Source organism: Neovison vison, chromosome 13, assembly GCF_020171115.1.
Source record: "Neovison vison isolate M4711 chromosome 13, ASM_NN_V1, whole genome shotgun sequence".
Taxonomy (NCBI): Eukaryota; Metazoa; Chordata; class Mammalia; order Carnivora; family Mustelidae; genus Neogale; species Neogale vison.
Window position 1 is genome coordinate 114,255,372 of NC_058103.1, and position 22,217 is coordinate 114,277,588.

The window sequence follows — 22,217 nt, forward strand, 5'->3', positions numbered from 1 at the left end:
TGTTTGCATTGGAGTCTTGCTATAGCGCACATTTGTCATTGTATATAGTTTGGGTAACTGAACTTGGTATTTGTGTCCCAATCTATCACTTAATTTACAGCTGTTCTAGATTCTGTTTTCCTTTATGATCCTGTTCAATGCTATCTTTAATCCATTCAAGGTATTTCCTTGGCTAAGGGAAGTGTCCATATTCCCTCCTCACACTTAAGTGCTCCCAGAACGGAATTTCAGAAGTCTCCAGAACCCAGTGAGGCAGGCCCTATCATTATAGATGAATAAACTGAGGCAGGAGGGGAAAAGGAGCAGGGACATGGGGAAAGATGCTACAAGCAGGCTTTGCAGAGTATCGTCTGAATCCTTCTACGCATTTACTAGTCTTTACCTCATGTTAACCTCTGAGCTCCCATTGACCCACCTGTAACATGGGTCTTACCATGGGCTTGTTATGCAGAATGACGGGACATGCTGGAGATCAGCACAGCACTGGCTGTTAGCTGATGAAGATGAGGAAAAACACTTAAATGTGTGTGTAGATCAGTCTTTGGGTAAGCTCTTCACCCATGGGGCTTGAACTCATGACCCCAAGACCAAAGAATTCCATGCTCTACCAAACCAGCCAGGCACCCCACAATCACTTTATGACCCATTTCTCACGTGCACAAAATTTTAATGACAGTAACCTCTAAGTACTGCACTTCTTTTTTTTTTCTTTTTAAGTACTGCACTTCTTTAAGATCTTAAAATAACCATCCCTTACCTTACTTAATCCATCTTATTTTTGAGCTTTAGGAAAAGGGCGGTGTGCTGTATGCGGTTTACCAGGACTTGTTCTTAATCTAACCTTAAGAATTCCTCTATGTCCACAGCTCATTTTCACTGCTGATCATTGAGGATCATTTTATTTTCTAGCTGATGGACTTGAGGTTTTTGCTGTCTTCTAAGTACTGCTTTAAACATTCCCAAAGATGCATCCTGATGTCCTTACGTAGTTTCTCTTGGGTAATAATGCACAGAAGCAGAATTGCAGGGTTGTGTTCAATTCTGTGAGGTACACCAGCCACTTACCCATCTGGTTCTAAACACTAATGGTTTTGGACAGTGGACAGTTGGGGCCATGACATCCTGCTTTTCACCAACTCTTGATCTCTAATAGAGACAGAGGAAAGGGCAAGATGTTCAGGTGCCTGGCACCTAATAGGTGCTCTGAAGACAAAGTAACCACGTTCTATAAATCCAAATCTTCGGGTCCCCTGGCATTTTGAAGGGAACCAGTCTTCATACCAGTGCTCAGCCATCCCCTTCCCCAAAGGTTACTTTGTTAGTGTCAAACACAGATTTGAATTTTGGTTTTAACCTCTTTGCGTAAATGGGGACTCAACCTTGAATTTTCTTTTTTTGAGAAAGAGAGCGAGAAATCAGAGTAGGAGGGAGAAGCAAATTCCCCACTGAGCAGGGAACCCGATGCAGGGCTCAACCCCAGGACCCTGAGATCATCACCTGAGCCCAAGGCAGAAGCTTAACTGACTGAGCCACCTAGGCGCCCCAACAAGCCCAAATTCTCATCACTTCTTCAGTTATTGCTGAATTCTAAGCCCAGGGATATAGCAGTACTCTACCTCTGATGACTCGGCACAGCTCAAAAAATTTGTAGCCAGGATTTTACTTGGGATTTTTTTTTTTCTTTTTAAAGATTTATTTGACAGACAGAGGGTGCACAAGCAGGGTGAGTGGGAGAGGGAGAAGCAGGCTCCCTGTTGAGCTTGGAGCCTGTTGTGGGACTCGATCCCAAGACCCTGGATTCCTGACCTGAGCCGAAGGCAGATGCTTAACCAACTGAGGCACCCAGGTGCCCCTTACTTGGGATTTTTAAGAGGCCTTGATTATACCAGAACCACCGACTCTTACTCCTGTCAAGGAGACAAACCCTGTGGTCATGAACTCACACAGGTGACTCCAACAAGGCATCTGCTCTGATCTCTCTCCCACCTCTCCATGCAGTTCCACACGCAACATTAGGTATTTTTGGCACAGCATCTGGCTGGTGCCATATTTCTCACCAGGAGTTGGTGGTGGCAGGGGGCAAAAACCTAGCTCTGGGGTCATACCAGAAGAGGCTGGCAGCCAGTGCTGCAGAAAGGAGATCGTCTGTACAATGCACATCCCCAAACAATGGGCAAAACCAACAGCAACCAAGAGTTCAGCTTTTTATTGAGCAGCTTACACAAGCAGTTTAGTCAAAAAGACTAAGCATCTGGCTGGTGCTTAGTCTGGCCCATGTCATCATCAGACTCCTCAGATTCTTCTTTCTTTGCTTCCACTTTCTTCTCCTCAGCTAAAAAACAGAAAGTCAACACTTGCTAAGTATTTTAAACTCCAAAGAGCTCCAGGCCCCTCAACTTACCTGGTCAAAAATGTCCTAGCCTTGGTTCCAACCATGCCCCTGGCTATAGGGTTTCTATACATCATCTACTCTTAGCAAATTAAGTATTATAGGCATCACTGCTCTTTATCTCCACTCCTCCTTCCAAATTTTTAAAGATTTTATTTATTTATTTGACAGACAAAGATCACAAGTAGGCAGAGAGGCAGGCAGAGAGAGAGAGGAGGAAGGAGTCTCCCTACCCAGCAGAGAGCCCCATGTGGGGCTCAATCCCAGGACCCTGAGATCATGACCTGAGCTGAAGGCAGAGGCTTTAACCTACTGAGCCACCCAGGCCCCTCCTCCCTCCAATTAAAAAAAAAAAAAATGCCTACCTGGGGCAGCAGTGGTAGAAGGAGCAGGACCTCCTGCTGGCGCAGCACCAGCTGCTGGGGCGGGTCCACCAGCTCCTACATTGGAGATGAGGCTCCCAATGTTAACGTTGGCCAGGGCCTGCAACTCACATGCATACACCGATCACACTCATTCTGGCCTTTTGTTACAGCACTCCCCCCACACACACATCCAAAGGTACCCCCCTCCCCTGAAGGAACAACAACCAATTCCCAACACTATATCGTTCTTCCTTCTCTGGAGTCTCCCAGTGACATTTGGCTGCTACTTAGATTCCCCAAGACTTAGACTAGATTATGACCACACAGCTGTACTAAAAATTAGTCACACACACAAAAAACTACTCAAGCTTTAAATCTTACAATTGCATTGCCATATTTCAGTAGCAAGACAGAATAACTAATTAATTCCTTCCTTTTATAGGTGAGAAAACTGGCCCCAAAATGCTGGTGTAAGTTGTTGGCAAAAAAACTCATGCCTCCTTAAACACTCAAACCAGGATTCTTTCCACAGTTCCAGATCTCCTCTTAACAGTGAATTCCATTTTTCATACTGCTAAGTCCAGAGACTTTATTAAAGAAGAGGACCTTTACTAAAGGCAGTGTTTTCAATCATTCAGAACTCTCTGGACACAACGTGAAGAGATGAAGCTAATAGCCTCTTGCCAGAGATTAAGTAACATAAAATAGGAAAGATAGCAAGTGCCAAGTTCCTTGGGTAGGAATCTTGTCTTCGTTAGTCTTTTTATATCCCCCAAAATAGTAAATGGCCAACAAAAGGTCACTACATCCAATTTCCATGAAACCAGACTATCATGCAAGAATAATGTGCTTGGAACAACATGAGCGATATTATCCCCTGGGTGGCCGTTTTAAGGAGTCATTTGATGTGCATGTGTGTATACTATATATACATTTATGAATGTCATGGTTTCAGAACAGAAGCAAAGAGAAACCTGACTGAAATCAAGTAAAAGACATAAACTTTAATTAGGCTCTAGATAAGGAACTATGAGGAAATATCACTTTAAAGATCCAGTGGAATAAGGCACTTTCCAGTCTTTTTAGTGTTACACGAATACCTGACTTAATCAGTAATGTCCCCAGATTTGCTTCTCCACATCACTTGGCTGCCCTCACCTTACCTTTGCAAACAAGCCGGGCCAGAAGGGCTCAACATTCGGGCCAATCGGTGCCCGGGTCTGGCGGAGGAGGCGGGGCGGAAACAGCCCGCCCGGAACACTGTTGGCGCCTGCGCATAAAGCGCGACTCGCTCGTTTGCGAGTTCAAAAAATTGGTGGTTCTTGAAATTGCAAGGTCTTTGGGTTCGGGTAAAACTCAGGGCTCCTGAACAGTAAAAATACTTTTAGGAAAAAGATATCTAGGTAAATGGATTTCACCCCCATCGACCATAGCCCGTGTGACACTATTCGGACATGTAATGACGGCGCCAGCCCCCCGGAGCTGTGCCCCCCTGGAGCGCAGGAGCTAAATGTCAGCTTGGAGGCTTCTGGTGCGTAGCGCGGCGTCTCCGGCGATGCAGCGCTGGGGGAGGAAACGGGCAGCTTGCCGCGCGCCGGCAGCAGTGCCATGGGAGCGCCCACTGTGTCCCGGGCGCTGAGTCACACTCTACAAGGGTTCGTTTCATCCCCACCCAGCGGAAGGGGTAAGCACTGTTCCTATACGTATAAAACATCTCTTGGGAATGGAGGGGAACTTTCCAAATCCGTTTCAGTTTTTGTGACTCAGGCACTCCGTGTTTGGGTGGAAGTGTCCTGAAACTGCCCTTAAGATTTTCAAGACTTTGTGAAGCAACTGCTGTCTAGGGGCTGCATTGCCATTTTGTATCTTTTGAAGCTTAATAAAAATTGGTATTGGATTCATATTGAGAGTTGGGCTTTTTATTTTTTTTTTTTTTTTTGAGGTATCATTGACATGACATTTTTGTTTCTGGTGTATAGCATAATGATTCGATATTTGTGTGTGTCGCAAAACGTACATCAACCATTTTTTCTTTTCTTTTTTTAAAAAACTCTACTTATTTATTTGACAGACAGAGATCACAAGTAGGCAGAGAGGCAGGCAGAGAGAGAGGAGGAAGCAGGCTCCCCGCCAAGCAGAGAGCCCAATGGGGGGCTTGATCCCAGGACACTGGGATCATGACCTGAGCAAAAGGCAGAGGCTTACTTAACCCAAGCGCCCTACATCAACCATTTTTAAGGTCTACTCTCAGCAACTTTTAAATATGAAACACAGTATTATTAACTATAGTCACCATGTTGTATGTTATATACAGTGACTTATAACTTCAGGTTTGTAACTTCACCCTTCCACCCCTCCCTCTGGCAGCCACCAGGCTGTTCTCTGCATCTATGAGTTTGGTTTATTTATTTTTGTTTGTTGTTTGGATTCCACATGTAAGTGAGGTCATACAGTGTTTGTCTTTCTCTGACTTGTTTTGCTTAGTATAATGCCCTCAAGGTCCATCCATGTTGTCTCATATGGCAAGGTGTTATATTTTTTTACACCTGAATAATATTCCTGTGTGTGTCACATTTTCTTCATTCAATCGCTGATAGACACTTCGGTTGTTTCCGTGTTTTGGCCATTGTAAATAATGCTATGGTGAACATGGGAATGAATATATCTTTTCAAATTAGTGTTTTTCTTCTGATAAATACCTGCGGGTGGAATGGCTTGATCATATGGTAGTTCTATTTTTAATTTGGGGGGGAACCTCTGTACTGTTTTCCACAGCGTTTGCATCAATTTATATTCCTACCAATAGTACACAGAGGTTTCTTTTCTTTACATCCTTGCCACCACATGTTATTCTTGTCTTCTTGATGACAGCTATTCCAACAGGTGTGAGGCAGTATCTCCCTGTGGTCTTAATTTGATTTCCCTGATGGTTGGTAATGTTGAGCATTTCATGGGTCTGTTGGCTATCTGTATGTCTTTGGAAAAGTGTCTGTTCAGATCTTTTGCCCATTTTTAATGGAATTTTTGTTGATACTGAGTTGTAGGAGTTCTTTATTCATTTTGGATATGAACCCCTTTTCAGATATATGATTTACAAAAAATTTCTCCTACTCAGTAGGTTGTCTTTTCATTTTTTTGATGATTTCCTTTGCTGTGAAGAAGTTTTCAGTTTGATATAGTCCCACTTGTTTACTTTTGTTTTTGTTGCCTTTACTTTTGGAGTCAGATCAAAAAATCTTTGCCAAGGCCACTGTCAAGGAGCTTACCACCTTTGTTTTCTTTTAGGAGTTTTATGACCCAGGTCTTACATTCAAATCTTTATTCCATTTTGAATTAAACTCTTTGGAGTTTAAAATACTTAGCAAGTGTTGACTTTCTGTCCATTTTCATTCTTTTGTGTATTGCTGTCCAGTTTTCCCAACACCATTCATTGAGGAGACTGTCCTTTCCTGATTATATATTCTTGATTCTTATGTCATAAATTAATTGACCATATATGAATCAGTTTATGTCTATGTCATTGTGTTGTGTGTGTGTGTGTGTGTGTGTGTGTTTAAGATTTATTTCAGAGATAGAGGGAGACAAGCAGACTCCCTGCTGAGCGGGGAGCCTGACACAGGGCTCAATCCCAGGACCCTAAGATCATGACCTGAGCTGAAGCCAAGAGTCAGATGCTTAACTTACTGCACCACCCCAGACACCCCTTAATATCCCAAACTTCTAAACAATTTTTTAAAACTATCAAGCTTTCTAAAAATAAAACTTGTTTTGAGTTTTCATCCAACTCCAGAAGCAATTATAGTGGAATTTGGGTGGAAAAAGGTAAAGCTACTGAAAAATTCGAACATTTCCAAAGCCAAAATGAATCCGTCTAAAACATAGTCATCCCCCTTCCCTGCCCCCAGTGTACTTCAAAATAAAACAAAACAAAAAACTGATCTGGAAAATATGATACATCAACACAAAACAAAATATTGCCTGTCTTAAACTATACTAATAAGAAACCTTTTTAAATCAGTGTTTTGTCCTCCAAAACTATAGTAGCAAAACCTGAACCTTAGAGTATAAGAAAGGTAAATTATAAGTTCTTCTCACTTACAAATGTCAACACAAAAATCTAAAATGTGAATGTCAGTTACATCAGTAAAACTGGAAAAACTAAAAGATCAATAAACTGAATGCAGTACTGTATATCAAAATATGGTATACCATGACTAAGGATAGTTCAGTGTAACATCTATTAAAAGTAATCATTAATAAAGAGGAAAACTAGATGAAATTCTTATAGATTCAGAAAAACGACTTGATAAAATTAAATAACCATTAACATAGACTTGTAGAAAATTGGAAGAAAAGATAACTTTCATATCCTGATAAGATATCTCCTAAAAATCTACAGCAAACACCGTACGTACTGGTGAAACTTAAAACCTACTCTTTAAAATCAGGAACAAACAAAGATATGTCCTTTCCCTGCATTACTTCAGTTACTATTTTACAGTTTAGCCATCTCCATAAGACAAGAAAAAGAAAAGTTATTAAATTGGAAAGTTGTGAACTCCACTATTCATAAATAATATGATTATTTATTTACCCAGAAGTTCCAAGAGAATCCATAGGCAAACAAATCAACCTAGATTCAAGATTAATACACAAAAGCCAGCAGCGTTTCTGTGTTCAGCAAAAGTCAGTTATAAAATGTAGTATTAAAAATTATACTTCATACAATAGCAACAAAAATCATATAGTTTCTAGGAGTAAATCTAACAGCTTATGCATGATCATTATTTTTAAAATTATAAAATTTTAAGGAACAACATCAGAGGCAATTTAAATAGAATGATATACCATATTCACAGATGAAAGGATCTTAAAATGGGTAATTCTCTTCAAATTATGTCATTTCAGTCAATATTCCATTAGGGTTTTTGTTGAAATTTGACCAGTTGTCCTTAAAATTTTCATGGAAGGATCAAGGATCAGTAAAAATGAAGACAATGCTTTATTTATTTATTTATTTATTTAAAAGATTTTTATTATTTGTATTTATTTGTCAGAGAGAGAGAGACCACACAAGAAGGCAGAGTCGTAGGCAGAGGCAGAGAGAGAAGCAGACTCCCTGCCGAGCAAGGAGCCCCATTCGAGACTTGATCCCAAGACCCTGGGATCATGACCTGAGCCAAAGGCAGCAGCTTAACCGACTGAGCCACTCAGGTGTCCCTATTTATTGATTTTTTTAAGATTTTATTAATTTATTTGACAGAGAGCTAAGCAGAGGGAGTGGCAGACAGAGGGAGAGGGAGAGGCAGGCCCCTCCCAGCTGGGCATCAGGCTTGAACCCAGGACCCTGGGATCGTGACCTGAGCAGAAGGCAGATGCTTAATCAGCTGAGCCATCCAGGCGTCCCGAAGGTGGTGTTTTAAAGTAATAAAAGAGTTCACCTTAAATGTCAGTTCCATGGAGGGAACACACTTTGATTTGCCACTGCATTAATTGTGCCTAAAACAGTGCCTGACACATAGGGGGCACTCAAATAAATACATGCTGAATGAATTAAAGATGTGTCATTGACATGCAAGTAGATAAACAGACCAAGAGAACAGAGAACCTAGAAATCCACTGTCATACGTGCAGGAACTGAGAAAGTCAGAGGTATGACTTTATAAATGGGGAAGTGGAGTGGTTGGTTAGGGGAAGAGTGCCTTTTCAAAAAAAAAAAAAAAAACCACAAAACTACTGGGACAATTGATTTTCTATCCTTATGGAAATGTGGAAAGAATGGTTTTAACTCCATCCTCATCATATATAATGTGGAAAGGAAAACTAAAAATTTTAGAGGATTATTATTAAGAGTATGTGAAAAATTTCTTAAGGCACAAAACATAAAGGAAAAGATACACAGGTTTGATTATATTAAAACTGAAAACTACAAGCAAATAAACCCATAAACAATGTCTGAGAAACTCTGACAGCCCGGAGCCTAAGAAAACACAATGACTAAATGTGATACAGTTTCCTAGATGGGATCCTGGGAAGGACAAAAGACATTAGTTCAAAACTCAGGAATTCCAAATAAAACATGGTTAATAGTTAATAAAAATATATTAATATCGTTAATAGTTAATAACAATATATTAATACTGGTTTATTAATTGTAACACATTGATAAGTTAATAATGGGGAAACTGGCTCTGAATAGGAGAGAACTCTCTATCCTCACAATTTTTTGGTAAAGCTAAAATAATTCTAAAAATTAAGTTTATTTTAAAAACACTATAACCAAAGCTAAAAAAAAAAAATGTCAGATTGGGAGAAGACATGAGGTCCAAAGTACCCAAAAGCTATATAAAGTCCCACAAACCTGTAAGAGAGACACAGCTGTCCTGTTTTGCAGAACATAAAAAATTATCAAGTAAGGGGCACCTGGCTGGCTTAGTCCATAGAAAATGTGACATTTGATCCTGGGGTCCTGAGTCTAAGCCCCACAGTGGACATAAAACTTATTTTAAAAAACAAAATTATCAACTAAAAGTAACTATCTAGGGCTAAGAAATTTTTACTTAAACTGTAAAATGAGACCCAGTCATTAGCAAAGTGGTTAAAAATTTGGATGTCAGGCTCAGACTTAGGCTTCAATGTCAGCTGCACCACTTGTGATTTTGGGGGGCCTTGAGCAAGTCATCAGTCCTCTCGATCTGTTTCTTCATCTGTAAATTGTAGCTAACACCTGGACAGGTGTCAGACACCAAGCACCAGTTAACCACAGCTGTTCCTCATGAATGTTTAGAACTCTCTAAGCAAAACTTCAGTCACCCAATCATTTCCCTTTGTTATTGTGGTTCATGGGCTCAGTGGATTCAACATCGTACTTTTACTTCAGACAAATTCTCCTACCCCTCATTCCCCTGTCATAGTACAGTTGTCCTTTTAAGGTGTATGTTCAACAGACTAAGCAACATGATACTTAAAACATTAAGAAACGGAGAGATTAAATCCAGTAACATCTACTGACATAGGATTAAACTTCAGTGGTCTGGAGCATTTTAGAAACAACTGTGACATTGCTTACTACTATACTATTAGTGACAAGTGGATTTTGTGGACTAGTGTCACACCTTCACTGTTAATATAACAGATTACTATTTAGTTTTTTTAAAAAAACCAGCCTCCAAAGAAACTCTAATTTAATCAGAGAAAAATATGTGTCTACCCAGGTAAAAATGTCTGTTTTGCCATGTTTTCCGGTAGTACTTTTTTCCAATTTATGTTTTTACCCAAACCATGTTTTTTTATTAAATGTCTAGAAGAGCATACTTAATACATAGATATAACTATTACTACACAAAAAAAGACATCATCAATTTAATGTCAAATTACTTTGTTTTGGAGTGCCTGAGTGGCTTAGTTGTTAAGCGTTTGCCTTCAGCTCAGGTTGTGATCCCAGGGTCCTGGGATCGACCCCCGCATCGGGCTCCCTGTGCATGGGGGCGGGGGGGGGGTCCCTGCTCAGTGGGGAGTCTGCTTCTCCCTCTCCCACTCCCCCTGCTTGTGTTCCTCTCTTGCTCTTTCTTTGTCAAATAAATAAATAAAATCTTTTTTAAAAAATTACTTTCTATTTTCTACTGCTTTTTTTTTACAATTGCAAAAATTCTACTTTTAATTTTTTCCTATTGAAATGGGTTTGACATAATATTTTATAAACTTACAGTGTACAATACCTTATACTTTAGGATTTGATGCATTTATGTATCATAATATGATTATCACTTAGCAGTTAATTAACATCTCTATCACATTACATAATTATCCTTTCTTTATAGTACTTACAATAATTAAGTTCTAGTCTCTTAGTAAGTTTGATGTTTGTAATACAGTATTATTGTCTGTAGTCCGTGTACTGTGCATTAGATCTCTAGGACTTACTTATCACTTGTTTTAAGTTTGTACCGTTAGGGGCGCCTGGGTGGCTCAGTGGGTTAAGCCTCTGCCTTCAGCTCAGGTCATGATCTTAGGGTTCTGGGATCAAGCCGTGCATCAGGCTCTCTGCTCATTGGGGAGCCTGCTTCCCCCTCTCTCTCTGCCTGCCTGTGATCTCTCTCTGTCAAATAAATAAATAAAATCTTAAAAAAAAAGTTTGTACCCTTAAAAACATCTGCCTTGTCTCCCCACCCCCACCCATTGATAACCACCATTTTATTCTCTGTTTTTACAGTTTGGCTTTTTAAAATTCCACATGTAGGGATGTCATATAGTACTTGTCTTTGTCGGGCTTACCTCCATAGTATCCTGTGTTCAGGGTCTCTCCGCGTTGTGACAAACGGCAGGACATCCTCCTTTCTCACAGCTGAGTAACACTCCTGTGTGTACGTGCACGCGCGCCACATTTTTTTACCCTTTCGTCTGCTGACGGGCCCTCTGCTTGTTTCTGTGTCTCAGCTGTTGTAAGTAGTGCTGAGTGAACATGGAAGTGCAGCTATCTTTTCAAGATCGTGTTTTGACTTTCTTCAAGTAAATACCCAGAAGAAGAATCACCTTGTAGTTCTAATTTTAATTTTTTGAGGCACCTGTGTACACTGTTTTCCTCCATGGCTGTGCCAGTTTACATTCCCAGCAACAGTGCCCAAGGGTTTACTCTCTCCACATTCACTGCCAACACTTGTTACTCTTGTCTTCTTGATGATAGGCGTTCTAACACCTGTGGTTTCCTTTGGATTGCCCTGATGATGTGCGATGTTGAGCATCTTTTCACGTCCCTGGTGGCCTTCTGGATGTCCTCTTTGGAAAAATGTCTGTTTAGTTCTTCTCCCCATTTTTAAATCGGATTGCTTCTTTCTTACTGAGTTGTATGAATTCTTTTTATATTTTGGATATTAACCCCTTATATAACATACGGTTTGCAAAAACTCTCCCATTTTGTAGGTTGCCTTTCAATTTTGTTAATTCTTTTGTACAAAAGCTTTTAAGTTTGATGTAATCCCTTCTGTTGATTTTTACCTTTGCAGTTTGATGTCATATCCCAAAATCATCACCAAAACCAGTCTCAGGGAGATTCTTCCCTGTGTTTTCTTCTTGGAGTCGTATAGTATGAGTCCGTATGTTTAAGTGTGTAATCCATTTCACGTGAATGTTTGTGAGTGGTATAAGATGTCCAGTTTCAGTGTTCTGCGTGTGTTCATCCAGTTTTCTCAACATAATTTGTTGAAGTGTGTCTTTTTCCCCTTTGATGCTGTTGGCCCCCTTGTTGAATATTAGTTTAATGTATAAGCAGAGGTTAATGCTGGGCTGTCTGTTCTGTTTGTCAGTGTGTCTCTTTCCTTGCCATCACCGTACTGTTTTTAATGATACAGCTTCGTGGTATAATTTGAAGTCAGGATGTGCAGGACCTGTAGTTTTGTTCTTTTTCCTCAGGGTTGCTTTAGCTCTTCGGAGTCCTTTGTGGTTCCATACAGACTTTACAGTTTTTCTGTTTCTGCAAAGAATGCCATTAGTCTTTGATGGGGATTGTGTTGACTCTGTAGATTGCTTTGAGTAGTATATACATTTTAACAATATTAACTCTTTGAATCCATGAACACAGGCTGTCTTTCCCTTTGTGTGTTTTTCTATTTTTTCCAGCATTCTTGTAGATTTTGCTGTACAAGACTTTCACTGCTGGGGCACCTGGGAGGCTCAGTCAGTTGGGCATCTGTCTTTGGCTCAGGTCATGATCTCAGGGTCCTGGGATCGAGCCCTGTGTCGGGCTCCCTGCTCAGTGGGGAGTCCGCTTGTCCCTCTGCCTGGCTCCCCGCCCTCCCACTTGTGCGCACGCTCTCTCTCTCTCCAATAAATAGATAAAATCTTTAAAAAAAAAAAACTTCCTACATTAAATTTATTCCTAACTATTTTGGTTTTTGATGCTACTATTACTGAGAAAGCCTTCTTTTTTGTGTGGGTGTGACCATTATTATCTTTTTCTTAGACTTGACAATCCTTTCACTGAAACATAATTGACATACAATGTTTTGTTAGTTTCCAGTGTTTGTTAGTTTCAATGTTTGTTAGTTTCAAGCAGATTGATTCCACAGTTCTGCACCTTACTCATTGCTCACCATGATAAGTGTAGTCACTGTTACTATACAACTTTATTATGACATCACTGACTATATTCTCTACGCTGTACTCTCATCTTTGTGACTTATTTCACAACTGGAAGTTTGTACATCTAGTCCCCTTTATTGTGCCCATCCCTCCACCCATCTCTCCTTCTGGCAACCACCAGTTTGTTCTCTGTACTTGAGTCTGTTTTGTTTTTTTAGATTCCACATATAAGTGAAATCATATGGTATTTGTCTTTCTCTAACTTATTTCACTCAGCATTATACACTCTCAGTCCATTCAGGTTGTTGCAAATGGCAGATCTAGTTCTTTTTTATAGCCAAGTGACATTTCCTCTGTGTGTGTGTATATGTGTGTGTGTGTGTGTGTGTGTGCGCGCGCGTACGTGTGCCACATCTTTATTCATCCACTGATGGACACTTGGGTGACTTCCATATCTTGGCTATTGTACATGATGCTGCAGTGAACATACAAGGGAATATGTCTTTTCAAATTAGTGTTCGTGGGGCACCTGGGTGGCTCAGTGGGTTAAGCCTCTGTCTTCAGCTCAGGTCGTGATCTTGGGGTCCTGGAATCGAGCCCCACATTGGGCTCTCTGTTCGGCGGAGAGCCTGCTTCCCCCTCTCCCTCTGACTGCCTTACTGCCTATTTGTGATTTCTGTCTCTCTCTCTCTCTCTCTCTGCCAAATAAATAAAATCTATTAAAAAAAATTAGTGTTCGTTTGGGGGGTGGTAAATGTCCAGTAGTGGAATTACTTAATCATATGGTGTCCTATTTTTAATTTTTTGAGGGACATCTATACTGTTTTCCACAGTGGCTACACCAGTTTGCATTCCCACCAGGAGTGCATGAGGGTTCTCTTCCCCACATCCTCATCAAAACTTGTTATTTCTTGTCTTTTTGATACTAGGCATTCTGACAGGTGTAAGATGATACATCATTGTGGTTTTGATTTGCATTTTGCTGATGATGAGTGATGTCGAGCATCTTTTCATGTGTCTGTTGGCGATCTGTACGTGTTCTTTGGAAAAATGTCTACTCAGGTCCTCTGCTTATCTTTAAATCAGATTATTTGTATTTTTTTGGTGTTGAGCTGCATGAGTTTTATACATATTTTGGATATGAACCCCTTATTGGATATATCATTTGTAAGTATTTTCTCCCATTCACTAGGTTGCCTTTTTGTTTTGTTGATGATTTCTTTTGCTGTGCAAGAGCTTTTTATTTTAGATTTTATTTATTTATTTGACAGAAAAAGAGTGCACAAGCAGGGGGAGCAGCAGAGGGAGAGGGAGAAGCAGGCTCTCCACTGAGCAGGGAGCCCAATGTGGGGCTCAATCCCAGGACCTTGGGATCATAGCCTGAGCCAAAGGCAGATGCTTAATGACTGAGCCACCCAGGCACTCCAAAAGCTTTTTATTTTAATGTGGTCCCAGTAGTTTACTTCTGTTTTGTTTGCCTGAGTAGACAGATCCATATATACATTGCTAAGGACAAATTCCGTGAGATTCTGCTTATGTTTTCTTTTAGATTTTTATGGTTTCAGGTCTCTCATTTAGGTCTTTAATCCATTCTGAGTTTGTGTGTATGGTGTGAGGAAGTGGTCCAGTTTCATTTTTTTGCATGTAGCTGTCCAGTTTTCCCAATACCGATTTATCAAAAAACTGTCTTTTCCTCATTGTATATTCTCGCCTCCTTTGTCATAGATTGATTGACCACATAAGTGTGGATTTATTTCTGGGCTCCCTGTTGTGTTCCACTGTTCTATGCATCTACTCTTGTGCCAGTACTTAATTACCATAGCTTTGTAGTAAATCGTAAAATCTGAAATTGTGATACCTCTGGCTTTGTTCTTCTTTCTCAAGATTGCTTTGGCTGTTTGAGGTCTTTTGTGATTTCAGAGAAATTTTAGGATTACTCATTTCAGTTCTGGGAAAAATGCTGTTGGTATTTTTATAGGAATTACATTGAATCTATAGTTTTCTTTGGGTAGTATGGACATTTTAACAATATTAATTCTTCTAATTTATGAGCATGGTAGTTTGTGTCATCATCAATTTCTTTCCTCAGTGTTTTTATTGTTTTCAGAGGACAAGTTTTTCACCTCTTTGGTTAAGTTTATTCCTAGTAACTTGTTGTTTAAAGCCATTGTTCCCTTATGGATTTTCTGTCTGGATGATCTAGCTATTTATGTAAGTGAGGTGTAAAATCCCCTACTATTATCATATTACTGTTAGTTTCTCCCCTTATGTCTATTAATATTTGCTTTTATGTATTTAGGTTTTGCATGTTGGGTGCATAGATATTTACAATTGTCATACCCTCTTGTAGGATTGATCCCTTTATCATTTTGTAGTGTTCTTTTTGTCCTTTGCTACATTGTGTTAAAACCCATTTTGTCTAGGGGCACCTGGATTGTGCAGTCAGTTGAGTGTGAGACTCCGATTCGGCTCAGGTTGCGATCTCAGGTTCATGAATGAGCCCCGTGTTGGGCTCTGCATGGAGTCTGCTTGAGGTTTCCTCTCCCTCTGCCCCTCCCCACACACATGTGCATGTGCTCTCTCTCTCTCTCTCTCTCTTGCTCTCTCTCAAGTAAATAAATCTTGAAAAAAATAATAATAGTGAAGTTTGTTTTGTCTTATATGACTATGGCTTTATTTTTCTTTTAGCTTCCATTTGCATGGTATATGCTTTTCCATCCCTTCACTTTCGGTCTGTACATGTCTTTTAGTCTGAAGTGAGTCTCTTGTAAGCCGCACATAAATGGGTCTTGTTTCTTTTTTTAACCCACTGAGTCACTCTGTATGTTTAAATTAGAGCATTTTGTCCATTTCCATTTAAAAATAATTGTTGATAGGTATGTACCTATTGCCATTTTGTTCATTGTTTTCTGGCTGTTTTGTGGCTTTTCTCTGCTTTTTTTCTACGTCTTTTCCTCTTTTCCCTTGTGGTCCGATGGTTTTGTTTGTTGTTATGCTTGGAATCTTTTCTCTTTTTATTTTTGTGCATCTGTTACAGGTTTTTTGTTTTTTTTAAGATTTTATTTATTTATTTGAGAGCGAGAGAGCACAAGTAAGAAAGCACAGCAGGGGGAGCAACAGAGGGCGGGAGAAGGAGACCACCCCACTGAGCAGGGAGCCAGACCCAGGGCTCCATCGCAGGACCCCCCTGGGACTATGACCTGAGCTGAAAGCAGCTGTTTAACGAACTGAGCCACACAGGGCACCCCTCTGTTACAGGTTTTTGATTTGTGATTACCATTGGGTTCAAGTACAACATCTTATGTATATGGCACTCTATATTAAGGTGATAGTCTGTTAAGTTTGAACACATTCTAAAACCTCTAAATTTTTACTCCCCTCTCCATGTTTTATGTATATGATGTCATATTTTACATTCTTTTGTATATGCTTTACTTAGTTTTGTAGAGATAATTGTGTTTTAACTTCCACATTGGCTTTATAAGTGATTAACATACTACCTTTATTGTATTTTTTTTCTTTTAAAGATTTTATTTATTTATTTGACAAAGAGAGACACAGCACGAGAGGGAACACAAGCAGGGCGAGTGGGAAAGGGAGAAGCAGGCTTCCCTCTGAGCAGAGAGCCCGATGCGAGGCTCGATCCAAGGACCCTGGGATCATGACCTGAGCCAGAGGCAGAGGTTTAACGACTGAGCCACTCCACTCAGGTGCCCCATAGGTTTCTTTTTACTTGTGAAGTTTTTACCTTTCATTATTTTCTTCTAGTTATGGCCTTTTTTTTTTCTTTCCAATTAAATAAAACCCTTTATAATTTCTTACAAGGCCATTTCAACTTTTTGTTTGTTTGGGAAACTTTATCTCTCCTTCATTTCTGAGTGATAACCTTGCTGGGTAAATTATTCTTGGTATAAGTATTTCCCTTTTAGACCTTTGAATATATCATGCCATGTTCTTCTGGCCTGCATAGTTTCTGTTGAAAAATCAGCTGATAGCTTTATGAAGTTTTCCCTTGTATCTTGTTTTGGTTTGGTTTGCTGCTTTTAAAATTGTGTCTTTATCATTACTTTTTGCCATTTTAATTCTTATGTGTTTTGGTCTGGACCTCCTTTGGTTCACCTTGTTAGGGGCTGTCTTGGCTTCCTGGACTCGGATATTTGTTTCCTTCTCCAGAGTGGGGAAATTCTCAGCTCTTATTTCTTCAAATGATTTTCTGCCCTCTCTCTCTCCCCTTCCGGCACTCTATAATGTGAAATGTTGTCATACTTGATGATGCCTTTTCTCGGGTCCATTGAGCATCTTTATGACCATTACTTTAAATTTTTTATCAAGCATATTATCTGTTTCATTTAGCTCTTTTACTGTGATTTTGTCTTGTTCTTTAATTTGGGACATATTCCTTTGTCTCCTCATTTTGTCTGTTTTTATGTTTTAGGTAGATCACTGTATCTCCTGGTCTTGAAAATAGTGGCCTTGTGTAGAAGAGGTCCTGTGGTGCCCTATAGTGCGTTCTCCTCATGGTCACCAGAACCAGGTGCTCCAGAGGTGTCCACTTGGTGGGCTGTGTGTGCCCTCTTGTGGCGGAGTCATGATTGCCTTCAGCCCCACTGGATGCACTTACCTGCCTTGCCTGCTGTGGCATCCTGGGAGTTGAGAGGCCTCTACAGCAGCAGCGGTTTCATTAGTGGATGGGGCTGTGGAAGGTCTGTTCTCCCAGTCTTCAGGTCATTTTTGGAGTTAGTCATATAGATGTAGCTGTTGTCTCAGTGTGTCCATGGGACAAGGTAAGCTCAGGATTCTCCTTCTCTGCCATCTTCCCAAAATCCCCTCAGGAAAAGTTTGTTTCTTTTTCAGGTGTTTCACACCTAGTGTATAGAAATGCAACTGATGTCAGAGTGTTGGTTTTGCATCCTGCAGCTTTACTGAAATCATTGGCTAGCTCCAACAGTTTTTTGGTTGAGCCTTGGGATTTTCAATGCACAGAACCCTATCATCTGAAAATAGTGACAGTTTTACTTCATCCTTCTCAATTTGGATGGATTTTAGTTGTCTTGCCTAATCCATCAGGCAAGGACTTCCAGCACTATGTTGAATAAGAGTGCTGAGAGTAGAAAAGCTGGTCTTATTCCTGATCTTGGAAGGAAAGCTTTCCTTTTTTTTTTTTTTTCCTCCACTGAGTATGATGTTACTTGTGGGTTTGTTGTATTTGGCCTTTTTATGTTCCATTTCTATCCCATTTATAAGGGTTTTTACCATGAAAGTATGTTGTATTTTGTCAGTTGCTTTTTTGTGTCTATTAAGTTGATCATGTGATTTTTTTTGATCATGTGATTTTTATCTTTCATTGTATTAATGTGATATATTATGTTTATTGATTGGCTTATGTTGAACCATCCTTGCTTCCCAGAGATAAATTCCACTTGGTCATGGTGTTTAATTCTTTTTATGTGTTCTTGAATTCCGTTTGCTAATATTTTGTTGAGGATTTCTGCATTTATATTAATCAGGGATACTGATCTAGTTTTCTTGTAGTTCCTCATCTCTTTGGTATTTGGCCTTATCGAATGAGTTTGGAACTATCCCTACCTCAATTTTTTGCAAGAGTTTGAGAAGACTGCTGTTAATTCTTCTTTGAAGGTTTGGTAGAATTTGCCTGTGAAGCCATCTGGTCCTGGGGTCTTCTGTGTTGGGAGGGTTTTGATTACTGATTCAATCCCTTTCTTCATTATTTATCCTTTCAGATATTCCATTTCTTCCTGACTTAGCTTGGTGAATTGTGTGTTTCTAGAAATTTATTCATTTCTTCAGGTTGTCTAATTTGTTGACGTACAATTGTTTATAGTATTCTCTTATGGTTCTATGTATTTCTGTAGTATCAATTGTAATGTGTCCTTTTTCATTTATTTGAGTCTTTCTTTTTTCCTTAGTCTGGCTAAAGATTTTGTTTACCATTACAGAGGACCAGCCTTTAGTTTTATTGATCCTTTGCATTTTTCTGGTCCCTATTTCATTTATTAATCTGATCTTTATTAATCTCCTTCCTTTTGCTAATTTTGGGCTTGTTTTCCCTATTCTTTGGTGGAAAGGTAATTTGTGATTTTTCTAATTCCTTAACATGTGTTTATTGCTATAAACTTTCCTCTCAGAACCGCTTTTACTTCATCCTGTAAGATTTGATATGCTGTGTTTCCATTTGCATTTGTTTCAAGATAAATATTTTATTTCCCTTTTGATTTCTTCTTTGACACATTTGTTTTTCAAAATTATGGTGTGTGGTTTCTACATGTTCGTAAATTTTCCAGTGTCCCTCTTATTTATTCCTAGTTTCATACCTTTATGGTCAGAAAAGATAGTTGATGTGGTTTCAGTCTTCATAAATTTGCTGAAATTTGTTTTATGCCTTATCAGTCATCTGTTCTGGAAAATATTTCATATGCACTGAAGAATGATGTGTATTCTGCCTCTGTTACATAGAATGCTCTAATAGGTCTGTTAATTCTTTGGTTCTATAGTTCAATTTAGTTTGTTGACTTTCTGCCTAGATGATTTATTGCTGACAGTGGGATACTTAAGTTCCCACTATTACTGTATTGTTGTCTGTTTCTCCCTTTAGATCTGTATTTGCTTAATAAATTTTAGTGATCCAATGTTGGATGCATATATGTTTATTATTGTTATATCTTCCTGCTGTATTGACTGTTTTATCATTATTTAATGACCTTCTTTGTCTCTTTGTTTTTAGGCTTGACTTCTTTTTTGTCCGATGTTAGTAAAGCTATGCCTGCTTTCATTTGGTTTCCACTTGCCTGGAACATTCTCTTAATTCCTTCACCTTGAGCCTGTGTGTATCTTAAAAAGTTGAGATGAGGGACGCCTGGGTGGCTCAGTTGGTTAAGCAGCTGCCTTCGGCTCAGGTCATGATCCCAGCGTCCTGGGATCGAGTCCCACATCGGGCTCCTTGCTTGGCGGGGAGCCCGCTTCTCCCTCTGCCTCTGCCTGCCATTCTGTCTGCCTGTGCTCGCTCTCTCTCCCTCTCTCTCTCTGACAAATAAATAAAATCTTTAAAAAAAAAAAAAAAAAAAAAAAAAGTTGAGATGAGTTTCTTATAGGCCGCATATGGTTGGGTCTTGTTTTTATCCATAAAGCTACTCTGTGCCTTTTGATTGATGAATTCAGTCCATTTATATTGAGTGATTATTGATTTGTATTTTTTTGTATTGAATTTGTATTTTGTATTTATATTTTGGACATAGTACTGCCTCTTATATTTAGCCTTCTGGTTGTTTCTTTTTCCGTTTCTGTCTGCCTTTATAACATGGTGGTTTTCCATGATTTGCTCAGTCTCCCCTTTTTTATGTTTTGTGACTTTTTTCTAGACTTTTGCTTTGTGATTGCCATGTGACTTACATAAAACATCTAAAGAGTCCTTTTTATCCTGATAGCACTTTCTTTTCACCCTTTTACTCCTCCCCTTTTATATTTCTGATGTCAGCGTTTACCTTTTTTTTGCAGTGAATTCATTGAGGAATTACAGTGGTGATAAGTTTTTTGTTGTTGCTCTTTTTCTTAAGTTTTTATAATTAAGTGGTTAACACATCATTTTAATGGTTTTCTAAATGTTTTTCACCTTTGTCTGTAATAGGTTATTTCATGTGCTTTTATGTCACTAATTAGCATCTTTCCATTTCAGCTTGGAGAACTCCTTTCCCTACTCCTTGCAAGGCAGGTCTAGTAGTGAGCTCCCTCAGTTTTAGTAGGGAAAGCCTTTATTTCTCCTTCATACCTGGAGCATATCTTTTTCAGATAAAGTATTCTGGGTTACCAGTTTTTATTTTTCAGCACCTTGAATGGGCCATTCCACCTCCTTCTGGTGGAATAGAATTTGAGAAACCCATCAATAAGCTAATGGAGATTCCTTTGTAGGTTACGTTCTTTGTTCCCTGGGTACCTTTTTTAAAAAACAGATTAATTATAATGTGTCTTGGAGATCATTTTTTTTTTGCATTGAGATAACAGTGTTCTGTTCTGTTAGCTTAGACTTCTCCAGTTCCTTCCCCAGGCAGGTTTGGGAAGTTCTGTTCTATTTCTCTAAATATACTCTTTTCCCCTTCTCCTTCTGGTAGACTATTCTGTTTTTCTCATCATACATGATAGCTCTTGCAGGGTTTCTTCATTTTTTTTGTTTGTTTGTTTTTAAATCTTAGTTCTCCTCTCCTGGATCATTTCTAAATTCCTATTCTCTAAGTCATTAATTCCTTCTTCAATCTGATCTGCCCTATTTCCTAAGCTCTCTAATGCATTTCTTCATCTCATTCACTGAATTTGTCAGTTCCAGAATTTGGTTGTTTTTAAAAATTTCAAACTCCTTGGTAAAAACAAAACAAAAACAAACAAACAAAAAAAACCTCCTGTTCAATCATTTTATCCCTAAATTGAATCACATGCGTTTTCTTGTAAGCTCATCAGATTCTTTATAATCGCTATTTTGAATTGTCAGTTAAATCATAGTAGTTTGCACCTTCAGTTCAGCTAGGGAATGTTTGGTGATTCCGTATCACTGTGGTTTTTTTAAGATTTTATTTATTTATTTGAGAGAGAGACAGAGAGAGCATGAGCGAGGAGAAGGTCAGAGAGCGAAGCAGACTCCCCATGGAGCTGGGAGCCTGATGTGGGACTCGATCCCGGGACTCCAGGATCACGCCCTGAGCCGAAGGCAGTCGTCCAACCAACTGCGCCACCCAGGCGTCCCTCACTGTGGTTTTTATAGTGCTCTATTAGATGTAGCTCTGCCCTCGCACTGAAAGAGCACACTGTTCTCAGTTGTCTACTTTGGTATAGTTCAACAGAGTGGCCATTGCAGACCTTTCTTTTGTTTCCCGGAAGGTGGTGCAATAGCTCAGGTTTTGGCTTCTCCCCACTTGAGCTGGTTCTGGAGGAGCACTCAGGGCTGCCTATTAAAAAAGCCAGTCCAGAAGCTGGCAACAGAGGTAGGGGGTGAGGGGAGGTGTAGGCTTAGCACCATGCTTTGGAGTTGCCTACAGGCTGGTAGGCAGAAGAACCTGGAACAGGGTACTCCCAGAGGTCCTTGTGCGGACTCCTACTGAAATCCTAAAGCAGACAGCAGGGAATATTCCTTCAGTGCCCTCTGATAATTTTGTCTGTGTATCCCCCTTTCCTCCCCACTCCCCCAGTCAAGGAGGTCCCTCCTCAGAGCTGTGCTGCTGAGGAGAAATGGGACCCTGGGCAGGAGAAGTACTGGGTTTTGAAACTGTTCTTTCACTGCTTTAAAACAGGTAGCCCCAACATGAGAGAACAAGTGAGCATTAGCTCAATGCAAAGCATGACGCTAGGTGCTAGGAGTATGTGTTAAATGACTGTCACACAGC

General features: G+C 39.7%; 1 protein-coding gene across 1 annotated transcript; it reads right to left on the bottom strand.

Moving 5' to 3' along the window:
- Positions 1–2,185: 2,185 nt before the first annotated feature.
- On the bottom strand, positions 2,186–4,364 carry RPLP1 (ribosomal protein lateral stalk subunit P1). The gene is made up of 4 exons (XM_044232415.1): positions 4,238–4,364; positions 3,918–4,024; positions 2,755–2,872; positions 2,186–2,332 (listed from the first exon to the last, which is right to left on the bottom strand). Exons 1-4 carry the CDS (start codon positions 4,362–4,364, stop codon positions 2,244–2,246), a joined length of 441 nt encoding a protein of 146 aa, XP_044088350.1. The 3' UTR covers positions 2,186–2,243.
- Positions 4,365–22,217: the final 17,853 nt, after the last annotated feature.

What these genes read in the sequence shown, in the direction of transcription:
- RPLP1 (XM_044232415.1), bottom strand. Translation starts at nt 4,364, where the DNA reads ATGGCACTGCTGCCGGCGCGCGGCAAGCTGCCCGTTTCCTCCCCCAGC. An exon ending in GGCCCGGCTTGTTTGCAAAG is followed by an intron (nt 2,873 to 3,917) that starts GTAAGGTGAGGG and finishes TGTGAGTTGCAG; the next exon opens with GCCCTGGCCAACGTTAACAT. An exon ending in TTCTACCACTGCTGCCCCAG is followed by an intron (nt 2,333 to 2,754) that starts GTAGGCATTTTT and finishes TCTGTTTTTTAG; the next exon opens with CTGAGGAGAAGAAAGTGGAA.